The sequence below is a fragment of the Dendrobates tinctorius genome, unplaced genomic scaffold (genome assembly GCF_039654945.1).
Source record: "Dendrobates tinctorius isolate UK_male_01 unplaced genomic scaffold, ASM3965494v1 ptg000145l, whole genome shotgun sequence".
Classification (NCBI taxonomy): Eukaryota; Metazoa; Chordata; class Amphibia; order Anura; family Dendrobatidae; genus Dendrobates; species Dendrobates tinctorius.
Window position 1 is genome coordinate 7,311,465 of NW_027361812.1, and position 25,797 is coordinate 7,337,261.

The window sequence follows — 25,797 nt, forward strand, 5'->3', positions numbered from 1 at the left end:
CTGTTCAACGTACAGGCATTCGGTGCACCCTTGGCGTGGCCAAACATCTAAACAAGTTGTTCACTGCTTGGACAACTCCTCATATCCCATGCCCTGAGAAAATAAAAAAGCTTACACTCAACGCCCATGTCAGCGCAGGTCCAACGGTGTCGGCACACGCCCTCCATGGGGGTCCCGTGCGGTTGTTGTATCGCGTGAGCCTGGCGCCCAATCAGCCCTGGTGTCACTGTCCCTAGCTCCCGTCTAACTGAACATGAAGAGGAAGTGAGAGATCAGCTGAAGCCCTGACTTTTCGTGTTCAATTCGAAAAGTGGAGACAGTGACGCCAGCGGTGACTGGGCATCGCGTTTCACAACAACCGAATGAGAGCCCCGGGACTGCGAGTACAGGCACCACTGAAACGGTGTTGGCACAGGAGGCGAATATAGGCTTTTTTTATTTTATCAGGGCCAAGCATGGCCTATGAGAATGGGTTGTTCTAGTAGTGGACAACTCCTTTAAGTATACCTTCACATCTGCTTAAGTGTACCTTCTCACCTATCTCCACCTCTCTTTTCTTTGATTGACAGCACTAACTGTATGAAGCCTGAGAAGGGCAGAGATAGATGAAAACAAGTGGGAAGGTGCACTTATGTTTCGCTGCACCAAGGGTGCACTGAGTGCCTGTGGTTGGTTTGAACAATCATTCTGAGCTGACAGAGTCACTTTAACTTGCTGTAGAGAATGTGAACTGCAAGGCCATGGTTTTACTCTGGTTTGAGTGAACTGACAGAGATGTTTTAAACTCTTCTTGATTGGTGATTTTTCATGTATTTTTTTGTACGATTCTTCCAAGAGCTATAACTTTTATTTTATAACTCACTAAAAAAATGGGGAAAAAATTTCAAGGGGGGTGAGGTGGTGAAAAAAAAATCCTTTTCATCCCTGTTTCGTATTTATGGCATTCGTTGTGTGATAAAAACAACCTACAGTTAGGTCCATATACGGTATATTTGGACAGAGACAACATTTTTCTAATTTTGCTTCTAGACATTACCACAATGAATTTTAAACAAAACAATTCAGATACAGTTGAAGTTCAGACTTTCAGCTTTCATTTGAGGGTATCCACATTAAAATTGGATGAAGGGTCAATTAATTTTAGGTCAGACTTTTATACATGGAGCAATATCAGATTAATTAATTTATTTTTTTATTTTATTACTTCTTCTGTTTTCAAACATTTTTTTCTTTTCAAATAATTTTATTGGTTTTCAGTCATTAAACAGGGTAAGGGAAGGAAAGTAGGAAGGGAGGAAAGGGAATGGGAAGTAAAGAACCTTGTACAGGTACGGAAAAAATTTAAAACTAGAGAACTCATAAATAGGCATTAAATAGCATATAGCAAATAACAACAAAAAAGGAAAAGAAAATCGACAATCCTTATTATGGGGTAACATTCTTGGAAGGAGATACGACATCCCGGTACTACAACGGCCATGTTTAGGCCTCAAAATATAATACCTCTTAATAGGTCTATTTGATATGGAATTTGTTGTTCCAAGTCTTCCATTTTTTTGTATATTTGTGGATGTGATTGTTGTTAATCGCAAATCTGAGTTCTAAATCACTATGTTGGCCTATTTTATCAAGTACATCCGAAAACTTAGGAACCTCGACTTTCTTCCACCATTGTGCTTTCAAACATTTTTTGATCGCTTACCCTATGAGTAATTCTACAGTATTGCAGTATAAAAAATGATCTTCTGAGGCCGCCGCACACTCTCACATCCAAACTGGGACTTACAATGTGTCACATGTCTGGAAGAGGCTAAATAAGTGTACAGAATACACCCGAATATTACCACTTGAGAAAGCTGATGACTAAACGCATGTCTGGATCTGAGGGGGAAGCCATTTACACTTTGGGTTCAGATCATAAAGACTTAAGGCCCCGTTACACATAACAATGTCCCAGCGATCCCACCAACGATCCAACATGGATGGGATCGCTGGGACATTGTTAGGCTGATCGCTAGTGCGCTGTCACATAGACAGCCCCTCCAGCGATCAGGACCAGCGAGCAAGCTGGTTTCCAATGTAAACAGCGGGTAACTTAAGAGCCCACTCTTTACCCTGGAAACCAGCTGTTTACATTGGAAACCAGTGTCGCTGATCGCTGGTCTTTCGCTGCCACACGCAGCGATGCACGCTGGCCAGCGGGAGACCAACGATCAAAAAACGGCCCAGGACGATGAAGCGCGATCAGCGATACCAGGCAGGGGGGCCGGTCGCTGATACATGTCACACACAGCGATGTCGCTGGCGAGATCGCTGTGGCGTTACAAAATCAGCGATCACGCTGTGTGTGACGGGGCCTTTAGTCTTGTTGGTAATAATGCCCTGATTCATCAAGGAGTTTCTCCCAAATCCTTGAGGTTGTCCATAAAAGTCGTGACTATTTACGTCAACTATGCCAAAGTGGACACAGCTGGGTGTCATGGGACATGACGAGGCACATCCAACAAATTCATAGTCACCAACAGCACAAGAGTGACATATAAACCGAGTCAGAAATGTAAGCCAGTCTCTGGCGGGAGAAACGTTTCTGGCCGAGGCGCATGGTAGTTGTAAGATGCGCCAAAAACATTCAGGGGTCCATACCTTTTAACAAATTTGGCGTGTCTTACTCTTCATCAAGGCTGGTGTACAGAATGCTGGATCATTGCCTAGATGTGTTGTGGGTTCTTTAGATCTGATTTTTCCTCTACTCGCTGATGTATATTCATCTTGACATATTATTTTCTTACTTTGTCATTGTTTTTGCCCTTTATATGGACAATACTCATGTGCCACTGAACCGTATTACTACCGTATGTGTTATACTTCTATTTTTATATGATTTTAGGGCTTAGTGTATTGCAGTATATTACTAAAATGATGATATTGGTGTCAATATTTTGCCCATGGTGTATGCGGAAGGATTTGTGACATACAGACAATAGAAGAAGGAATTTGATTTAGTTCTGTAACACTGTGGCCTGGCAGACATAGGCACTTAGATGCTTGGTCAGTGCGACATTGGGTAGTAAACTGGCACTTCTCATACAGGCAGCAGTCCAGGCTACGGCAGCGGAGCTTATCCTGGGGACACCGAAATGCTGACCTCGATGAGCTGGGAGGACGACAGAGTGCGGCGGTCATTTGTTAGGAAGGTAAGTGTGAGGTCAGAGATGTACACTGTAAAGTAATGTCATGTTGAGGCGAAAATATATTTCGGAGGGGGAGAAAGACTGTGTGCGGCCTGAACACAGGGGCCATTGTCCTTGTGAAGAGAATGTGACAATGGTGATATCATGAGCTTGTGTCCACTCTGTCAAGTAAACTATTGTTTTCTTATGTTTCAGGTGTATTCAATCCTGTCCTTACAGCTGTTGGTGACTGTGGCAATTGTGGCTCTTTTTACCTTCTGGTGAGATAGTTTAAGAACACTGATCTTAACTATAAAGCCATGTCCACATATTCAGTATTTGGTCAGTATTTTACCTCAGTATTTGTAAGTCAAAACCAGGAGTGGGTGATAAATACAGGAGTGGTGCCGTGTTTCCATTATACTTTTCCTCTGACTGCTCCACTCCTGATTTTGGCTTACGAATACTGAGGTTAATATACTGACCAAATACTCAGAGTGTTAACCCCTCAAAGACTGCCGATACGCCTTTTAACAGTGGCAGTTAAGAGTACTTATTCCTCAGCGCCGCTTTTTAACAGCACTGAGAAATAAGGTTATAGCGCCCCCCCCGAGTGTAGGAAAATCTCCGGTGTCTCGGCTACAGGGGGTAGCCGTGACCCCAGAGAACATAATTCGGATCGGTTTTTACTGTCCCCAGTGTTGCGATCACCGTTATTCACGGCGACCGCAAAAAAAAGTCTGATTTCCTATTTATTTCTCTCTCCTCTGATATGATCTGGCACATCAGAGGAGAGAAAAATGGGGTCCCCCGAGTCCCCATGGTACCTGCGGTATCCCTCGTTCCCTCCTGCTCTGGCTCAGTGTCTTCTTCCGGGAAGAAAATGGCATGTGCATGCCGAGATCTGCCGGTTGGCACCCGGCAACAATAGGAGATTTTTCCTAATGGTTGATTTGATCACTGTGATAGGGTTGGGGCTATGGTTAGGGTTGGGGCTAGGGTTAGAGCTAGGGTTAGGGTTGGGCTAGGGTTACGGTTGAGGCTAGGGTTAGAGCTAGGGTTAGGGTTGGCACTTTTGTTATTTATTAACTATTTTGTGCGATATGACTCTCTAAATTTAAGGGCACAAAAATTAAAATTTTGAAAATTGCAAAATTTACAAAATGTTTGCCAAATTTCCTTTTTTTTCCATAAATGCAAGTCATATTGAATAAATTTTACCACTAACATGAAGTACAATATGTCATGAAAAAAACAGTCTCAGAATCAGTGGGATCCGTTGAAGCGTTCCAGAGCTGTAACCTCATAAAGTGACAGTGGTCACAATTGTAAATATTGGCTCTGTCACTAAGGGGTTAAATTAAAAGTTAGCAACATAATAAGGGTAAGGCCACATGCACATGTTGAGTACTTGAGTTTTTTACATCAGTATTTGTAAGCGAAAACCATTATGCTTTTCCTCTGTCTGTCCCACTCCTAATTTTGGCCTTCAGATACTGATGTAAAATACTCACCAAATACTGATCGTGTGAACGCGGCCTAATAAAGACAAACTGAGCTAAAATAAACATGCATATGGTTGAAAAACCCTTTCCATACAACTGTTCAAACACATCAGTTTTTAGTATAAAAATATGTAGACAATCCAAGGTATCAAGTTCACGGCATCAATATATATTGTAATATATAATCGTATCCGCTTTTCTCTTTTAGTGACCCGGTGAAGGAATATGTTCAAGAAAACCCTGGCTGGTACTGGGCTTCCTAGTGAGTAGAAGACCTCAGTTACAATGCCACCGATTGTCATGAATTGAGTTTTGCTCCTCTGCCCCGAAGACATCATATATCTCTCCCAACTGCATGTTATGGTCACATAAAATATAAGTCACTGGAAATAATTTACTGTTTGGTAAAGATCTTTAATGCCGCGTTCTACAATAAACTCTTTAGAGCTGGATATTTTGTAATCAACTATAAGAAAAACGCCCTTTTGGTTATTGGCAGCTGGACTGATTTCATTTGGCCTTTTTTGGGTCCCTACACTATGGGGGGCTAAACGATGCTGCCCACTTTTTGCGTTATGTGATTTGGCCATAATAATAATAATAGTATTCCTAATAGTAATAATTACATGAAAAAATGGATGTCTGTCCATAAACGTATTCAGAATATTGAGAAGCTCTTGTTTTTTATCTGCAGTGCTGTGTTCTTCACAACATACCTGGTTCTTGCCTGCTGCACTGGACCAAGGTAGGATTCATTTTCTGGCATCAGAGGATGTTAAATTATTCTCAAATGTTTCCACGCTCAGAAAGTGATGACTGCGGAGGTGGGAACAAAGGGAACTGCAACAAGAAAGGGAAAGGTGCTCAATCTACATTGTGTCCTTAGGTCACTGACCTTATGGTGTTGGCCACTTCAGAATACTCTCTGTAGTTTCCACGGTGCTGCAGGTGAACTTACTGACTTATGCGAGGTTTCCACTTGAAAAAGAAAAAGTGGTCACCGATCGACAAGTCATATAAAATAACAGAATCAGATAGACCTCAGTCACCTACCCTCTGTGGTGAGGTCATGTCAATAGTGCACATCACCGCTGCAGTCAATCCCTGAGCTCAGTAAGGCCGGAGTCACACTACAGCGAGATACGGCCGAGTCTCGCAGGTTAAAACCAAGCTCTGGCACCGGCACCCCGGAGCGGAGCGTGCAGCTCCATGTATTGCTGTGCGGCTGCACACTCCGCTCCGGAGTGCCGGCGCCAGAGCTTGGTTTTAACCTGTGAGACTCGGCAGTATTACACTGTGTGTGATCCCGGCCTAACTCTTGCTGTCTATAAGAAGAGCCGCCGAGCTCAGTGATTGACTGCAGCGGTGATGAGCGCCGCTCACATGACATCACCACTGTAGCCAAAACACAGAGACAGGAACAACAGCAGGGTGTCGGTGCTAGACCCCGTGACGGTGACTACTTTCTGATCTTATTATTTTTCATTATGACCTTTGTATAGGAACTATTTTTAAAGTGGTAAGCCACTTTAAATAATAATGTGATTAATTTAGGTGCAAAGTAAACCGTAAGATCACCTGCCTGCTCTACTGACATGTCTGCTTTAGTAAATACTTGTAATCCGCATGATATGAGTATATGGGAGCAATCTTTTCTTAGGACTCTGTGTTGTGCTGTTTTTGTTATTCCCCCATCAAATTTATCATTAGATTGACAATTGGGTGTTACTGTTCCCTTTGCCAAGGGGGCGTGTCCCTAACCAATCTGATACCGTCAGCGCTGTCTGAACACTGCCATAAAATGCACGGACCTCAAATCATAACAAGCTGTTAATTTATTCATGAGGTTATAAGGCGAAGTTTACATGATGAGTTTTTGACACTGCATATCTTTGCTACCCAAAAAACTCAGCATCTTACAGTTTCAGCAAAGTGAATGGGGTTTATAGAAATCTGATGCCAATTGTGCTTTTTTTATGCTGCGGACACTGATCTGCAGTGCGGGTTTGACATCCACAACAAGTCAACTCTCTTGCCATAAATAAACATTTTATCTGCAGTTTTCACCCATAGATTTGAATGAGATGAGGAAAATCCTCAGGTAAAAGGAATTTATATGCACTGTGAGTTTCCACAGTAGAAACGCCCTAAAACAAATGTAACACGCAAAAACCTTAATCATTCAGCTTTTGTCAATGATAACAGGAAGTATCCAAAACAAAGTTGTTTTCTTTAACAAAATCTTGATTCCAGCTCACCCAGTTGCTCTATACTCATCCACCTGGGGCTCAGACACCGGCCTCACCCTGGCCTCCCATCAAGGATAATAGAAAAAATAGGAGTTTGGCTCAACAGGACTGGATTTTTCTTTTCTTTTTCTTTTTCAAAAGAAAATATAGTGCGTACAAAAGAGAATTTTCATGGTCGACGCGTTTCGACTGCACTAAGCAGTCTTAAGGGCCCTTTACACGTAGCGATATCGCTAGCGCGTCACCAATTTTGTGACGCAGCAGCGATATTGCTAGTGATATCGCTACATGTGATACTCACCTCCGACCTGGCTCCCCTCTGGCTATCGCTGATCGCGCGAGATCGGCCTGGTCCATTTCTCGTCGTCGGCTTCCTGCTGGCGAGCGAGCCATGGACGCAGGCGGAAGACGGTCACCCTCGCCGCATCTGAAAGGTAAGAGCGACCGCCGACTGCTGCTGCATCGCTAGTGAGATCTGCCTGTATGGCAGCTCACTAGCGACCATTTAGCGATCCTGACCGGGTCGTATCGTGGTCGGGATCACTGGTGCATCGCTAAATGTAAAGGGGTCTTTACTCATGACATGATGGGAGGGGCCGGACATGGACCTGCGACACCCATCGGACCAGACCACACCAGACCGCCACTCCGGATGACTATAATAAAACTTATTTTTCTTATCTTTCAGGTCAGGCCGGGGGGGGGGGGGTGCTTATCTATAGCATTATAGAATCATGTAGATAAGCCCTGAAAGGCAGTGACCATATCTTATATCGGCCAAAACTGCTGACAGGTTTGCTTTAAGAGGAAGAATACAGTAATGGTACAACACAGAATTCTAAGAAAAGAAGCTTCAGGATTGTTATTCCATGAAGCATTTACTAAAAACCGACATGTCTGGAGAACTTGCAGGTCTTCATTAAAGGGGTATTCTCAAGTTCTAAAAATTGCTTTAATTAGTTAGACAGCATGAAAATAAGCAAGTTTGCAATTGACTTGCTTTTACTGCCTTCTTTCATTCTCCTACAATGAGAGATTTTATAGTATACAGCTCCTTTCCATGGAGCTTAGCCTCCTGACCCTGGGCAAAAGTGGACAGTAGTTACATTCCAGGAGAGTGGTTAACCTCTAACATCCCAGTCAACTCTCTCCAGCCCAATGATTTCTATAGGTCAGTTACTCTTATCTTCTGAAGAGATGCAGTTATAAATCACCAGCCCAAGCTTTCACAGCAGGTCTCTTAATTTCGACTCTGTGTTTCTGTTCTCGCTCTCCTCAGCTGTGTGGTTGTTCAAATGCCCTGTTACCTCTATATAAATTCAGTGACAACAGTGTACAGTTTAGGACAAACCACTGATGACTGAATATCAGAACTGCTGGCTTTAGAGGGTCTACTAATGTTAGAGTTCTATTATTCAGCAAAGCTGTCGCTCAAGGAGGAGAGCCCCCCTGCCAGAAACCAGGCAGTAAGGAAACTGTAAGCAGACTCTGTTTCTCTAAACTGTTCAAGAGACAACTAGACAACTTGAGAATAGCCCTTTAAATGACAAATTCAGTTCTGTCTAGTGCCTAGTACGATCTAATCGTCTGCATACATCTTCTCTTACAGGAGGCGTTTTCCATGGAACCTGATCCTCCTCAGCGTCTTTGTAAGTATAACCAATCAGAGCTTTCTTGAATGGCTAACTGACCTGATTATGTTCAAAAATATTGAAAAAGACAAAAAACATATTATTAACCACATTTTAATTCATCAATACGTTCCCAATCCTAAACTTCTGCTTTTGGTCTTACAACATTCTCTAGAGATCTAGTGGTTGTTTAACCATCTGTCAGTGTGAACAATCCTCGTGGTCCATTTGTATAGTAATTGGCTGAATGGTCCAGTAAACCATAGTATTATCTCTGGTGATATCTCTGAAAGTGAAGGGCTCCTGTGCAAGACTTGTGTCTGCGCCCTCAAGCCACACCGACATGAAAACATGTACATTAACAAGTATATTAACAAGCATATTTTCATTAAGCACAATATAATAAAATTTCACATGCCGATTTACACATTATTATTGTACATAGTACACACATGCACAAAAGCATTCCATATTTTTCGGACAATAAGACACACCTCAAATTTAGAGGATGAAAACAGAAAAAAAAAATTTTAATGTGAAAATGGGGATCCATCATATAGTCCAAATTTAACTTACCGGAGGGGTAGGGCAGCAGTGAAGCTGGATCACAGGAGGCAGAAGCAGGGTTGCTGCTGCAGGAAGCCAGTGGTGCTGTCGGCCCTGGGCTGCAAGGAGGGATGTCCCGGTGGTACGAGGCAGGAGCCATTGATCTCCTAGTGGTGGGCTTCATTAAAATGGTCTCAGAGACAGCGCATGCACAGATCGAGATCATTGAGCCATGGTCTAAATTTGCACATTCGCCAAAACCTGCACCATTTTCCTGAAGCCCACCGTCAAAAAAATCAATGTGCGCAACGGGAACTCGGCTCCTGTCACGCACCACTAACATTTTCTTGAACCCCACTGCCGAGAGATCATTGGCTCCTGCCTCACACCACCTCCTCCTCCCAGCCTAGAGCCCACAGCATTGCCCCACTCCTGCCGCCGATGGCTTCCTGCAGCAGCGACCCTGCCTCCTGTGACTCCACTACCCTGCCACGACATTTTAGTATGTCCTAGGTTTGGTCCTGATGAGTTTTATCAGTTCTTTCTCATACAGACGATTGCGTATTCGGTGTCGGTGCTGTTAGTTGAGCACCGTCAGCACACTGACCGCATATACAATCAGTCGTCTGAATGAGTCAGTGCACACATACGATTTTTCATATGGATCAACGGTCTATGTGAAAAATATTGCAGCATGTAGTCTGGTCTGTTTTATAGACCAGGCCAGTCATGTCTTTATCAGACAGCCCTTGTGCTGTTTTGCTATTCACACCGAGCCTGTCACATCTGCAGTGTGCAGACATGGCTCCTCTTCTGTCAGTTGACCACTGCTAACCACATAATAATAATAATCTTTATTTATATAGCGCCAACATATTCCGCAAAGGATATGTTTCCATGGTCAGGATTGGCTCAGTATTTGCTCAGGATTTGTCACAGGTGAAATCTGCATCAGAGGTCACTGGCAGGTTATCTGCGTTTTTGATGCGTTTTTTTCATGCGGATTTGTATGTGTTTTTTGTAAGCAAAATAAAGATATATTAAACAAACAAAAAAAAAAGAATTGTGATTTCAATCAATCAATCAATCAAATTTATTATCGCCAAGTACATATTACATATATACAAGGAATTCTTTGTGGCAAAGAGGCAACATAATATATAACAACAGATACAACAAGTAACATCTAACAAGACAGATACAGTATATAGTCTACACATGACGATTTACAGTGGGGCAAAAAAGTATTTAGTCAGTCAGCAATAGTGCAAGTTCCACCACTTAAAAAGATGAGAGGCGTCTGTAATTTACATCATAGGTAGACCTCAACTATGGGAGACAAACTGAGAAAAAAAAATCCAGAAAATCACATTGTCTGTTTTTTTTTCATTTTATTTGCATATTATGGTGGAAAATAAGTATTTGGTCAGAAACAAAATTTCATCTCAATACTTTGTGATATATCCTTTGTTGGCAATGACAGAGGTCAAACGTTTTCTGTAAGTCTTCACAAGGTTGCCACACACTGTTGTTGGTATGTTGGCCCATTCCTCCATGCAGATCTCCTCTAGAGCAGTGATGTTTTTGGCTTTTCGCTTGGCAACACGGACTTTCAACTCCCTCCAAAGGTTTTCTATAGGGTTGAGATCTGGAGACTGGCTAGGCCACTCCAGGACCTTGAAATGCTTCTTACGAAGCCACTCCTTCGTTGCCCTGGCGGTGTGCTTTGGATCATTGTCATGTTGAAAGACCCAACCACGTTTCATCATCAGTGCCCTTGCTGATGGAAGGAGGTTTGCACTCAAAATCTCACGATACATGGCCCCATTCATTCTTTCATGTACCCGGATCAGTCGTCCTGGCCCCTTTGCAGAGAAACAGCCCCAAAGCATGATGTTTCCACCACCATGCTTTACAGTAGGTATGGTGTTTGATGGATGCAACTCAGTATTCTTTTTCCTCCAAACACGACAAGTTGTGTTTCTACCAAACAGTTCCAGTTTGGTTTCATCAGACCATAGGACATTCTCCCAAAACTCCTCTGGATCATCCAAATGCTCTCTAGCAATCTTCAGACTGGCCCGGACATGTACAGGCTTAAGCAGTGGGACACGTCTGGCACTGAAGGATCTGAGTCCATGGTGGTGTGGTGTGTTACTTATGGTAGGCCTTGTTATATTGGTCCCAGCTCCCTGCAGTTCATTCACTAGGTCCCCCCCGCGTGGTTCTGGGATTTTTGCTCACCGTTCTTGTGATCATTTTGACCCCACGGGGTGGGATTTTGCGTGGAGCACCAGATCGAGGGAGATTATCAGTGGTCTTGTATGTCTTCCATTTTCTAATTATTGCTCCCACAGTTGATTTCTTCACTCCAAGCTGGTTGGCTATTGCAGATTCAGTCTTCCCAGCCTGGTGCAGGGCTACAATTTTGTTTCTGGTGTCCTTTGACAGCTCTTTGGTCTTCACCATAGTGGAGTTTGGAGTCAGACTGTTTGAGGGTGTGCACAGGTGTCTTTTTATACTGATAACAAGTTTAAACAGGTGCCATTACTACAGGTAATGAGTGGAGGAAAGAGGAGACTCTTAAAGAAGAAGTTACAGGTCTGTGAGAGCCAGAAATCTTGATTGCTTGTTTCTGACCAAATACTTATTTTCCACCATAATATGCAAATAAAATGAAAAAAAAACAGACAATGTGATTTTCTGGATTTTTTTTCTCAGTTTGTCTCCCATAGTTGAGGTCTACCTATGATGTAAATTACAGACGCCTCTCATCTTTTTAAGTGGTGGAACTTGCACTATTGCTGACTGACTAAATACTTTTTTGCCCCACTGTAATTGTTGGAACAGAGAGTGGATAGAAGCTGTTCATATGGCGGTTGGTGCTGCATTTGGGGACTCTGAAGCGACGTCCTGAAGGGAGTAGTTGGAATGAGGAGTGTCCCGGGTGAGAGGGATCGGATGAAATTTTCAATGCGTGGGATCGAATACTCTTTATCATAAAGATCCTGGATTTTAGGCAGGGGGGAACCTATAATTCTCTCTGCTGTTCTGAAAGTCCTTTGTAAGCGGAGTTTGTCATGCGCAGTGGCTCCCCCATACCAGACTATCAGAGAGGAACAAATCACAGATCTGATGACAGCATTAAAGAATAAGATCAGCAGATTCTTAGACAAACCATAGCTTTTCAGATGACGCAGGAAGAACATCCTCTGTTGTGCTTTTCTTATAACAGCATCCACATTTTTCCCCCATTTAAGATCATGAGAGATGATAACACCAAGGAATTTGGTCTCTGTGACCCTAAGAACCACTTCGTCATGGATGTAGATTGGAAGTATCTCATGTTGATCTTTCCTAAAATCCACAACCATCGCAGCAGTTTTTTTAGTGTTGAGTACAAGATTATTGGCTTTACACCAGTCACATATTCTTTTCACCTCACTCCGATACAAGTCTTCATCATTTCCCCTGATGAGACCAATCAGTGTCATATCATCGGCAAATTTCAAGATTTTTACTGAGTCTGCTGAAGAGATGCAATCATTCGTATAGAGAGAAAACAGTAACGGGGACAAAACACACCCCTGAGGTGCCCCGATGTTTGTGACCAAGGTGTCTGAAGTGAATGGTCCAACTTTTACACTCTGTATCCTGGCTGTCAGGAAGTTATAAATCCACAAGCATAAGTTGAGAGGGACTCCAAGAGCTACCATTTTCTTATGAAGTAAATTCGGATCAATGGTATTGAACGCTGAGCTAAAGTCCATGAAAAGAATCCGGACATATGAGTGCAGTTCATCTGTATGATCCAAAATGTACTTCAGTGCCAGATTGACAGTGTCGTTTGCCGAACGATTCTCCTTATAGGCAAACTGAAGCGGGTCCCATAGCTTCTGCGTGAATTTTATCAGGTGGGACATCATAATTCTTTCGAAGACTTTCATAGCTACAGATGTGAGTGCTACTGGTCTATAGTCGTTCAACTCAGAGGATCCCACTTTCTTGGGGACAGGGATAATTGTGGAATTTTTCCAACACTGAGGTACAACGCCCTCTTTCAGTGACACATTGTATATATTTGTCAGTATAGGGGCAAGCTGGGTAGCACATACTTTCAGACACATTGGAGATACACCATCAGGGCCAGGTGCCTTTTTGACCTTAAGTCCCTTCAGGATGCGTATCACTTCTGCCTCGGAGATCACTACTTGGGTGTTGCACAATGAATGATCTTTGTATGAACAGACTGAGGAGCTTAGAGATGAATAGCCACTGTGTGTAGAGCTTGCCTCAAATCTGCAGTAGAATTCATTTAACTCTGCTGCCAGACTTCTGCTGGGGTTCACTATAGTGAGGTGGCTTTTATAATTGGTGACCTCTCTTAATCCTCTCCATGCAGATCTAGTATCTTTTGATGAGAACCTTTCCTCCAGATTCTTTGCATACTCGTGTTTGGCTAACTTGATCTCTTTAGATAGCGAGTTCCTAAGTTTCTTGAATTCAGTAATATCACCTGCTTTATAAGCCTCCTCTTTTCTCTTACGGATCAACCTGACTTTATTTGTAAACCACGGCTTGTTGTTTCCCCGAAAGTGGACAGATTTGGATGGAATAAACGTGTCTTCACAAAAATGGATATATGAGGACACTGCATCAACCCATTCATCCAGACCCGAGCATGTTTCCTGGAATACCTCCCAGTCCGTGCATTCAAAGCATGCTTGTAGTTGCAATTTTGCCTCCTCAGACCATGTCTTCTTTGTATAAACTGTAATTTCCTTAATTTCCTTGTCCAACCTCTTCTTTTACATACTTCTTTGAAGAATGTTTCCATAGATAGATAGATAGATAGAAGCATCAATAAGACACCTATCCATTTCTAATCCTATAGTATGTAAGGGTTAAAAAAAGACAACCAGAAAAAAAGTATTTTAATGAAATAAAGGTCCACACAGTTTTGCCATTTTATTATACGCCTAATTCCCCAAAACCATAGATCTCCTGAAAAAAAAAAATAAACAAACACAAATACTTCCTGTCCGATGTAGTCCTTAATAACGAGTGTCCCACGACGAATCCAGCTCTGCTACATCTGGATGCATGACATCCAGAGATGGCAGAGCTTGTAGATGACCACCGGAGATCTCCGGCGGTCACCTACACTGTAGTTCTCACCATCAGCTGACCGTGAGAACTAGCCTAGTGACCGGAGATAACCCCCGGTCATGTGCATGGCAGTTCTCGCAGTAACACGGCAGTTCTCGCGGTAAGCTAAGTTATTGCGAGAACTGCAGTGGACGGGGACTTCCGGCGGTGGGAAGAGGTAAGACCTTATTTAAATTAGTACACATGCGTAGTAAGCTGTGTTTACGCAGTTATTACACATGTGACTAATCATTAGATGCGGTTTTATGGGAAATTTACACTGCGTGGACGGAGCATCCCTGTATCGTAAATAGACATGCTGCGGTCTGGAAAGACGCGCTACATGTCCGATTACGCAGGTATGCCACCTGCGTCTTTGAACGCATAGTGGAGATGGGATTTCCTGAAATTCCCTCCACTATGCTGTAACATCTGGACGCTGCGGGTTTGACTTTGCGGCTGTATGCAGCGTCAAACCCGCAGCGTTTCCTGACCGTGGAAACATACCCTTAGGGTATGTTCCCACGGTCAGGAATGGCTCAGTATTTGCTCAGGATATGATGCAGGTGAAATCTGCACCAAATCTGCATCTGTGGTCACTGGCAGATCACCTGCATTTTTTACATACGTTTTTGATGCGTTTTTTCCGCTTGTGTTTTTTAATTGCATGCGTTTTTTAATTGCATGCGTTTTTTTGTCACTTGAAATAAAGCTAATTGAAAGTTGGCTTCTGGGAAGGAAAAAAAACGTGATTTCCTTTTTGCAGATATATTGAGGTATATTCCCATGGTCAGTAAATGCTGTGGGTTGGACGCTGCGGAAACCTGCAGCTGCCAGATGTTACAGCATAGTGGATGGGATTTCAAGAAATTCCATGCCCACTATGTGTGCACCAATGGCTGCAGCTCACCCACAGAGCAGCATGTCAAATTATGTAGCGTTATGTTACGTAATGTTATGTAATGTTATTGTCAGGAACACCGCACTGCACTTGCTCACTGAGCCAGTGCGCGTGTCCTGAGTACAAAAACAGTGCTCAAAGATACCTGTGGAGCGGGGCAGCAGAGGTGACGATGCGTGCTTCAGACTAACAGGACCTGAAGCACGTGACTGCTGGGGGCGTGGCCTAAGCTCCACAGAGCTAGGAGCTCAGGAAAACTCATAGAACGGTAACTGCGTGACAAGTTACCAAGGGGCATAGACAGGGACGTAAATCAGATGAAGCCAGGGTCAAAGCTCGAGATTGCACTACAGTACCAAAGGGATAGACAGAGCGGATAGTCAGGACGTAGCAATAGATCAGCAAACCAGAACGGGCAATAGACGGTACAATAGGGGCAAACGGTAACGGAGTAACAATAGCCAAGCCAGGAGGTCAGAACCGGAGAAGACTATAGTACCAAAACGTGAGACAGAGAACAAAGTGAGGGGAAAGACCGGGAATCAAACAAGCAATGCAGTATACAAGCACACCAGGGGTCAGACACACAGGCAGAATAACAGTATAGCTGACAGGGAATCGTAGACTGGAGTGAGTATAAATACCCCTCCCAGATCCAAAGGGAGGCCAGCAAAATTAACCCTGAGAAAATAGAACATTAACCATGTCCTAACCATGAAAGTTATGTTACATAAAGTACCCATACACTTGCATTAGATGTGGTAAAACCGCATTATCTTTCTAGTAACATGCATATTAAATGCGGGAACGCAGCTTACTATGCATGTGTACTAATTTAAATAATGGTGAATCTTGTGACACAGCTCCAAGTACATGACACAGGAAGTGGATGAAAGCACAGAGAGAGGTCCCCTCCGTTTTATTAAATAATAGTTTAAAAAAAATGGCAGGGGTTCCCCCTATATTTGTTAACCAACCAGAGTAAAGCAGACTACTGGGACTGGTATTTCAGGCTGGTAAGGATCCAATATCCATGAACCTTACCAGGCTGATAATACCAGGCCGCAGCAGTCTGCTTACCTTGGATGGTTAGCAAAAATAGCGGGATCCCCTCCAAAAAAAGTAGTGTGGGGTCCCCGTATTTTTGTTCACCAGCAAAGGAAAAAGCAGACAGCTGCAGCCTGGTATTCTCAGGCTGGTGACTCCCATGGATTTTGGCCCACACAGCCTAAAAACAGCAGCCCGCCACCGCCCCACAATTGGCAAATCCAAAGATGTGCCAATTTTGGCAATTTACGCCGCTCTTTCCACTTGTCCTGTAGTGGTGGTAATTGGGGTAATATTTGTGGGGTTGATGTCACTTTTCTATTGTCAGGTGACATCAAGCCCACGGCTTAGTAATGGAGAGGCTTCTATAAGACACCTATCCATTACTAATCCTATAGTTATATGGTAAATAAAGATACAGCCAGAATAAAGTCCTTTAATTGAAATAATAACACAGACTCCTCTAATAGATCTTAATTAAACCATACTTACTGCATCGCCTAATTCCACCGAAGCCCTTGATTTCCTGTAAGAGAATTAAAATAAAAAAGCAACAATATACCATACCTGTCCGCCGAGAAGATATACATACTATCCCACGATGAGTCCAGCTCTGCTACTTCTGGATGTCAGGCTGAACGGTGGCATTATGCCACTGCAGTGGACGTGAACTTCCGGCTGTGGCACACGGTACACCATTATTTAAATTAGTTCACATGCATAGTAAGCTGCGTTCACGCACTTAATAGGCATGTGACTGTAAAGATAATGTGGGTTTTACCGCATCTAATTAAATCCTATGGGTAATTTACACTGCGGAGTCTGAGTGTCTTTGCAACATAAATAGACATGCTGCGGTCTGGAAAGATGGGACACGTGCGTCTCCGCAGGGAAGCTGGAGGCGTCTCTGAACGCTTAGTGGAGATGGGATTTCTTAAAATCCCATCCACTATGCTGTAACATCTGGTCGCTGAAGGCTGGACGCTGTGGATGTATGCAGCCTCCAACCCGCAGCGTGTGCTGTCCGTGGGAACATACCCTAGCAGTTCACACACAAGTCATAAATAAAAATGTTAAAACTAATACTTGTGAGAGCTTACAATCTACAATGAGTTGGGGGAAGACACAAAGTACAGGTGCTTATTTACAATGATGGTCCAGCCATCTTGAGGTAGTGGGGGATAGATAAAGGCTGCATGAGGTTGTCACAAGTCAGTATTTGTTGTGCTATTGGGTGCGGTGGAGCTTGATGAAGGGTTATTTTCTGGTAGATAGTGAATGGGATACATACCATATATACTCGTGTATAAGCCGACCCGTGTATAAGCTGTCCCCCCTAATTTCTCCACAAAAACCCGGAAAAACTTATTGACTCATGTATAAGCCGAGGGTGGTTGCTGTACAAAGATTAATGGTGGTCCAAAAAGATGCTCCATAGATAAATACCCTCATAAAATGCTGCACAAGGGTTAATGGTCGCCCAAGAACATGCTCCATAGATAAAAAAAAAAAACATAAAATGCTGCAGAAGGGTTAATGGTGGCCCGAGAAGATGCTCCATAGATAAATCCCCCCCATAAAATGCTGCACAAGGGTTAATGGTGGCCCAATAAGATGCTCCATACATAAATACCCCCCATAATATGCTGCACAAGGGTTAATGGTGGCCCAACAAGATGCTCCACACATAAGTACCGCCCATATGCTGCTGCTGCTATAAAAAAAAATGACATACCTCTCCGTCGCTGGGGGCCAGGTGCCGGTGTCGCCGCTGGCTCAGGCCCCCGGCACTGGCTATATTTACCGATCCCCGCTCCATCGCTGCGCGCCGCTGTCTCCCAGGTCCTCTGCAGTGACGTTCAGCAGAGGGCGCCCCCTGACTACGTCATCGCGCCCTCCACTGAACGTCACAGCCAGAGGACCCGGGAGACAGAGCGGTGCACGGTGGTGGAACGGGGACCGGTAAATATTTCTCTGCTCCCCGTCCTCCCCCGTCATACTCACCCCCTCCTGGTGCACAGTCTCTTCAGCTACTGCTTCCCCCAATGTCTCGGCGCCCCAGCTGTTCCTGCATTCAGCGGTCACGTGGTACCGCTCATTAAAGTCGTGAATATGCGCATTCGTGACTTTAATGAGCGGTACCACGTGACTGCTGAATGCAGGAACAGCTGGGGTGCCGAGACCATGGGGGAAGCAGGGGGTGCAGAGACCGTGCCAGGAGTGGGTGAGTATGGTTTCTGACACCCCCGCTCCCCCTCCCCGCCGACCCCTGGTATATGACTTGTGTATAAGCCGAGAGGGGGACTTTCAGCCCCAAAAAATGGGCTGAAAATCTCTGCTTATACGTGTGTATATGGTATAATACATACTGTAGTGCAGTGGTAGCACCCTGTGCAGTGATGAGGCAGTGACCCAGCAAAGTTCAAAGCAAAATGTCTCTTTAATGTTCAACTCAAAAAACACAGCACACGATTTCCTCCAGTTCGTAGCTGGGAAACAGGACAGTCCACCTCCAGATCGCAGCTGGGATCAAGATAGTCCACCTCCAGTTCGCAACCAGGTAAATATCCTCTGGATTACAGTCACTAAACATGCCAGTCCACCTCTGACCATTGCCATGGGCAAAGGCACCGCCGTGTTAATGTTCTACTCACAGCATTACACTGTACACGATATCCTCCGGATTACAGATGGGAACCATAACTTCCAGTTTACAGTCACTAATCACACCAGTCCTCCTCTGACTGGTTGCTGTGGGCGATTCCACCACCTTGTTAATGTTCTACACACAGCATTACACAGTGCATGATATCCTCCGGATTACAGACGGGAACCATATCCTCCAGTTTACAGTCACTAAACACGCCAGTCTTCCTCTGACTGGTTGCTGTGGGCGACTACACCACCTTGTTAATGTTCTACTCACAGCATTACACAGTGCATGATATTCTCCGGATCACAGCCGGGAACCATATCCTCCAGTTTACAGTCACTAAACACACCAGTCCGCAATCAGGCACAGGACAGTCTATCTTCGGTTCACAGCCGGGCACAAGACAGTCCACCTCCAAGACCAGTTACCGTGGGTGACTGCACTGTTGTGCACGCTGTGGGTGCAAGGCTTTTCAGCTGCCTTGGCTGTTTGGCTCCGCTGGCCTGTGTTCCCTCACACAGGTGGAGCTCTGCAGAGCCTTCTGCTCTGTACTGCTCCAAACACCAGACTGACACTGACTCTAAACCTGACACCCCCAAACCCTTTAGTGCATTGCTTTTAACTAGAATCTGTGGCCTTCAGCCACATGGAAAACTCGGCCCGGAATGAAACAGGCTTCAACACTACCATCTGTAGTCTATTTCAATATACAAAAGCCCAGAGCAGGTTTTCTCTAAATCTGCCTTGGACAACCAGCATGTCTAAGACCTATACTCCCTTTAGTCTGCATTGCAACCTCAGCTACACCTGTGACTGCAATGCCCTCTCATGGCCTCAAAACACCTCCATGCGCATCCTGGGGGGAACATTCAGCGACCCCTACATGTAACACATGTCACTGCCTCACAATACAGTACATATATACATAAATGTGCGCGCACACACACACGCACACACACATATTGTTGGTGTTGTGCCACCACTGAAAGTTCAACGTAAATGGAGTCCTTATTTTCAGACTCACACATAGGAGTGCTGTCCTCTGGATCAGTCGGGTTTCTATAAACACAGTCTAGAACCCAAGACCCATTGTCGTGAACAATGGCACCGCCATGTCTTTTGGGGGGTGCATTAGCCGACTGAAAGTCCTCGACTCTGTGTTAGCTTCACACAGACATGGGTTGCACAGAGTCACCTGCTCTGCAGCTTGCAAACTCCAGCATTGACACCGAAAGGCAAAACTGACAGATTTAAGTGGATTCGTGGCCATAGTGCCACTTCGAAAATCCGGAGTGGAGAGAGAGATTTGCCCCACTACGAAATCTTCAAATCCCTGAGAAAGGGACGGATTATAGAGATGTTCTTTAGGTGTAAGCGGCTAAAGCGGGCAAGAGATTGTATATGGGAGGTGAAAGAAAGATTGGTGTCAAACATAACACCTAGACAGTGCGCCTGCTGCCTAGGCATTATTATGGTGCCATTCACAGAGAGGGAGATGTCAGATTTAGAGAACAGAAGAAGTTCAATTTTGGAAAGGTTGAGTTTCAGATAGAGAGCGGACATGATTTTGGGAGAATGCGGACAGACAGTCACTGGCGTTCTGTAGTACAGCAGGGGTAAGATCGGGGGATGACGTGTATAGTTGTGTGTCATCAGCATAAAGATGGTACTGAAAGCCAAATCTGCTGATTGTCTGTCCAATTGGGACTGTGTAGAGAGAAAAGAGAAGGGGGCCAAGGACTGAGCCCTGAGGGACCCCAACAGTGAGAGGCAGAGGAGACGAAGTGAAGCCAGCGAATGATACACTGAATTAAATGACATTTTGTTAAACAAAATTCTTAGAAGTTTTCTACAAGAAAAGCTGCAAATAAAGAAGACACTTCTTCTCCATCCTTTGTCAGTCCACCATACATAATGCTCATGAAGCAGAGTCTGTGATTGGCTGACAGTGGATGAGACCCCTCTGTTACTGTGTGCAGTGCCAGTAACTATAAAGGGCCCTTGCCAGACCCCTTATAGTGGCTATGGATAATATTTACATTGGGCCACTAAGCACTAATGCATCTCCCTGCTTAGCAATCTCCTCTCACCCACCTTGTACAGATTGGCACGTGAGGAGTCTATATGCTGTGAAGTCTGGGATCCTTGGCACACAGTGCTCACCTGACCCGTGATTCGGGCAGATGGAGAGAGAGAGTCCCACACACCATTCGACTCTCTCTCTGCAGTGCTGTGGATCTCCAGCATCAACATCGACAAGAGAAGATGAAGGATTACAATCCAACATCTTTTATGAGTGCAGCAGAGTGGTCACCCCCCCTTTGTCTGCTAATGACTCAGGTGCGGGGCCCCTTTCTCTTCACTTGGAAGGATGAATAATGACATTTTAGCAGCTGATCGGGCTCCCTCTCCTTCGGGGCCCCTGTGCAGTTGCACCACCTTCACTGGCAATATGTCCGCCCCTGATATTTAAAAACAGCGGTTGAAATAAATATTGAACACGTCATCAATTTACTAAGTAACTATATTTCTAAAGGTGCCATTGACATGAAATTCCCACCAAATGTCAGTAACAACTCATCCAATTCACAGAGGCAAAGAAATCAAACTATTGATGTCCATAAGTTATGTGTAATAATGAGAAATGACACAGGGGAAAAGTTTTGAACACGTGAAGAAAGAGATGCAAAAAGGCATGGAACGTCATGACACTAGCTTAAATTTATTAGTAATTAGAAAGCAATCCTGCCATTTAGTGAAAATTAATATCAGCTGGTTCAATTGATAGCCTATAAAAAGGTGTCTCATTACCAAAGATCTCATTCTGGGTAAAACCAGTGAAATGTCTACAGACCTTCACAACCTTTTTGTTGCAAAACATACTGATGACATTGGTTACAGAAGAGTTTTTAAACTATTGAAGGTTCCAGTGAGCATTGTTGGGGCCATATTCTGTAAGTAAAAAGAACATCTTTTCACTATAAACTGGCCACAAACAGGTGCTCCACTCAAGATTTGAGACAGAAGAGTGAAAAGAATCAGAAGTGTTGTCCAAGAGCTAAGGATGACCTGTGGAGAGCTACAGAAAGACCTGGATCAGCAGGTACAAATGTTTCAAAGAAAACAATAAGTAATGCACTCAACCTCCATGGCCTGTATGCACGTTCACCGCGCAAGACTCCATTGCTGAACAAAAAGCATGTTCAAACCCATTTAAAGTTTACTCAACAACATTTAGACAAGCCTGTGAAATACTGGGAGAATATAGTCTGGTCAGATGAGACCAAAATTGAGCTCTTTGGATGCCATAATACACACCATGTTTGGAGGCCAAAAGGCATATCACTCCAACAACAGCATACCAACTGTGAAGTTTAGAGGTGGGAACATCATCGTGTGGATCTGTTTTTCAGCATATGGCACTAGCAAACTTCATAAGATTGAAAAAACGATGAATAGACAAATGTAATGAGATATTCTTGAAAAAAATCTGATGCCATCTACCAAGATAATGAAGTGAAATGAAGGCGGACATTTCAGCAAGAGATTGATCCCAAACACACAGCCAAGGAAACTCTCAATTGGTTTCAGAGAAATAAAATAAACCTGCAAGAATGGCTCAGCCAATCACCTGACCTGAATCCAATAGATAATTTATGGAAGGAAATAAAGCTCAGAGTCCATAGAAGTAGCTCACGGAACCTTCAGGATTCGAAGATTGTGTGGAAGAATGGGCCAAAATCACACCTGAGCAATGCATGCGACTAGTTTTTCCGTACAGGAGGCATCTTGAAGCTGTCATTACCATTAAAGGTTTTTGTATGAAATGTAACTGTAATTAAATTTCAGTAAGTGTGTTCAATACTTTTTTCCTGTGTTGTCTCTTCTTTAGGCTGCGTTCACACGTTCAGGTTTTTTCACGTTTTCGCTGCAGATTTTACCACGCGATTTTGCCGCGAAAACGCAAAAAAACAGCATCCCGTGCAATACTATGGGATTCCGCAACGCTGTGCTACTGCTGCGGATTTTCCCGCAGCGGAATCGCATCGCGGAAAAATCCGCAGCATGCTCATTAATTTGCGGAATCGCGGCAATTCCGCCCACATAGGAATGCATTGTTCTGCTTACTTTCCGCATGTGGCTGTGCCCACCATGCGAAAAGTAAGCAGAACATTTGCAGATGGTACCCACGGTCCGGAGGAGAGGAGACTGTCCTCCGGGCTCTGGGTACCATATCCCTGTAAAAAATAGAATTAAAATAAAAGATTCGACGTCAGCAAAGGCCATTGCCGCAATGCATCACTGGGAACGGGACCTGTCGGAGCATCGCGGAGGCCTGGGGACGCAGCGTGGGTCGTCAGAAGGTGAATATAACCCGAGTTTTTCTTTTTTTTATTATTTGTAACATTAGATCTTTTTACTACTGATGCCGCATAGGCAGCCTCAATAGAAAAGTTGGTCACACTCGTCAAACACTATGTTTGACGAGTGTGACCAACCTGTCAATCAGTTCTCCAAGCGATGCTACAGATCGCTTGGAAAACGCTAGCATTCTGCAAGCCAATGACGCTTGCAAATCGCTAGTTTTTCCGCGGGAAAATCGCGGGAATTTAAAATGCGATTTTCCCGCGGAATGGAATTCCGGAATTCTCGCGGTAACTTCCGCCGGAATTCCGCTACATGTAAACTTAGCCTTACAAATAATTTAAGTTACATATTATTATCACATATTACAACATATTATTCGAGCACGCCCAAGATACTCGGATATCACCCGAGCATTCTCGGATAACGTTATCCAGGCATATTCGCTCATCACTACTCCTCACCTTTGCAACACCATACAGTTTTGAACCCATCAGTTAAAAAAAATATTTACCTTGGTCTTATCACTCCAGATTATAGAGTCCCAGTAGTTTTCTTATTTTTCAGTTTGGTCCCTGGCAAATTGTAGATGGGCTTTTTTGTGCTTGAGGTTTAGGAGAGGCTTCCTTTATGGACAACACCCCTGCATGCATTGTGTAAAGAAATTATTTTCTTTCTAAGGTCTTGTAACATTTCTCATCCATGTGGTACCATTGCTGACAGCATGAAATAGGAAGGGTTTTCTTTGTTAAGTTATGCCTTTTTATAGTCACCTGTCTACTGGACACCTGTTTAATCAATAATTACACTTACCTGTGGTTGACTTTATGTTAATTAGGATTTTGAAGTCTAAACTTTATTTTTGCTCCATAGATTTTCATTGGGGTGTACTCACTTTTGAAGCATGATTTTGGATGACTTTGTTAGGAAAATTACTTTTTTAGGTGTGCAAAATAAGAAATCTTGTTTGCAGTCAATGGCTCACATTTGTAGGAGTATCTTGTAGTATGGTATCCTGTGGAAAATTTTGATTATTAAAGGAAAGTAAAGGTTTTCTGACCAATCTGTTGGGGTGTACTCATTTATAGTTAGGCTGGTCACTGTATATATGTACAGAATATATCTTCATATCACCCGAGATTGTAGAAAACATTCCTGATCATCTGTTAGAAATTAAATTTCCATTCTATGATGTTATGGGGTCAGTATTAATACTCCTTGTGGTCTTTTGGTCTGTGGTGCTTGTAAAAGCATTTATGTCCTGACTTTCATTTACAGATATTAGTCCAAAGCTTTCTTTAGATTTCATTGTTTATAATGATGCATTTCTGTTTGCAGACTCTTTCCATGGCCTACATTACTGGGATGTTATCTAGGTAAGGTACACTTCTATGTTGTGGTCGCTGTTTCATAATAATATATATCTGTACCAGTAAGAAACAGACTTATGATTTTGCAATATTCTTTCTTCTCAGCTACTATAACACCACGTCTGTGATCTTGTGTCTCGGAATCACCGCTCTTGTCTGCCTTGCTGTAACCCTGTTCAGCTTCCAAACTAAGGTGAGAGAATTTTACGTTATGTTTGCATACTTGTGGTCATGTGCAGACTAGACTTCTGCACTTCTCTCAATTCTTTTCTATTAAGAATAGTCAGCACGTGACTGCAAGTAGAAAAATCGCGTACGTGTGGTCATGAGATTGCCCACCCACATCGGGAATACAGTGGAATCGTGATAATGTGCACATGCTATAGATTACTGCAAAGTTTGCATTAGGTTGGACCAGGGCCAAATCTGACCTTTTGTCATAGTAATTTTATACTGTCCATTCCAATGAAGTCTTGACAGCCAAGTCGGTGACCCTATAGACTTCAAAAGAGTTATGCATACAAATTTTTGGCCACCTCTTCTCAACTGGATAGGATTTTAGAGCAACCACCAAGGGCAAAACGAGAACTAGTATTATCAGGGACAAAACTGGTAAATTTTGGATTTGATGGATTGCAAGAACCTGCCGGATCAGGGAGGATAGTGGGTCGCCCTCCCAGGGCTGTGGGGTGCTCGGTACCGATCTCACAGAGGGGAATGTCACAGTAGCAGTGACCCGGTCCGTGGCCCTGGGAGCCCATGTAAAAGGGATGAAGTGATGGAATAAAGTTTATGAGTGAATGATTCGTAACGCCACCTGTGGTGTTCGGCAATGAAGATGTTAAGCCGACGCTGCGGACAGATCCCCTGGGACAGATGGTGTGGTGCAGCAGTGATGTTGTGGCCCTCCACAGGTAGGGCAGTAATCCCAGGGCAGTGAGGATAGGTGTTGAGGAAGAGGGTGTAGTGTCTGGCACCGAGATGTAGCAGTGCTGACGGGGTTGCAGGAAGAAGGCAAGGACACAACAGGGTGCAGTTTCTTTACCTTTACCTTGCTTGGCAAATGCAGTCCAGGGTCCAGATTACAGATGGCACAGGAGCTGGCTAGCCTGGAAGCAACTTAGGAGTCTCTCTAGGCAGATGGGTTGTGTACTCTCCTTCCTAGCGCTTAGTTTTAGGTACTTGCAGTACTGTGTTACACTGAAGTTCCAC

At 43.9% G+C, this 25,797-nt stretch overlaps 1 protein-coding gene across 1 annotated transcript in view; it reads left to right on the forward strand.

Moving 5' to 3' along the window:
- FAIM2 (Fas apoptotic inhibitory molecule 2) overlaps positions 1-25,797 on the forward strand; it is a 59,083-nt gene that overhangs the window by 27,286 nt on the left and 6,000 nt on the right. The window contains exons 3-9 of the mRNA XM_073546144.1: positions 3,091-3,194; positions 3,387-3,451; positions 4,884-4,937; positions 5,370-5,420; positions 8,534-8,573; positions 24,554-24,591; positions 24,691-24,778. Coding sequence (XP_073402245.1) covers positions 3,091-3,194; positions 3,387-3,451; positions 4,884-4,937; positions 5,370-5,420; positions 8,534-8,573; positions 24,554-24,591; positions 24,691-24,778 — 440 coding nt within the window. The remainder of the gene's footprint in view (positions 1-3,090; positions 3,195-3,386; positions 3,452-4,883; positions 4,938-5,369; positions 5,421-8,533; positions 8,574-24,553; positions 24,592-24,690; positions 24,779-25,797) is intronic.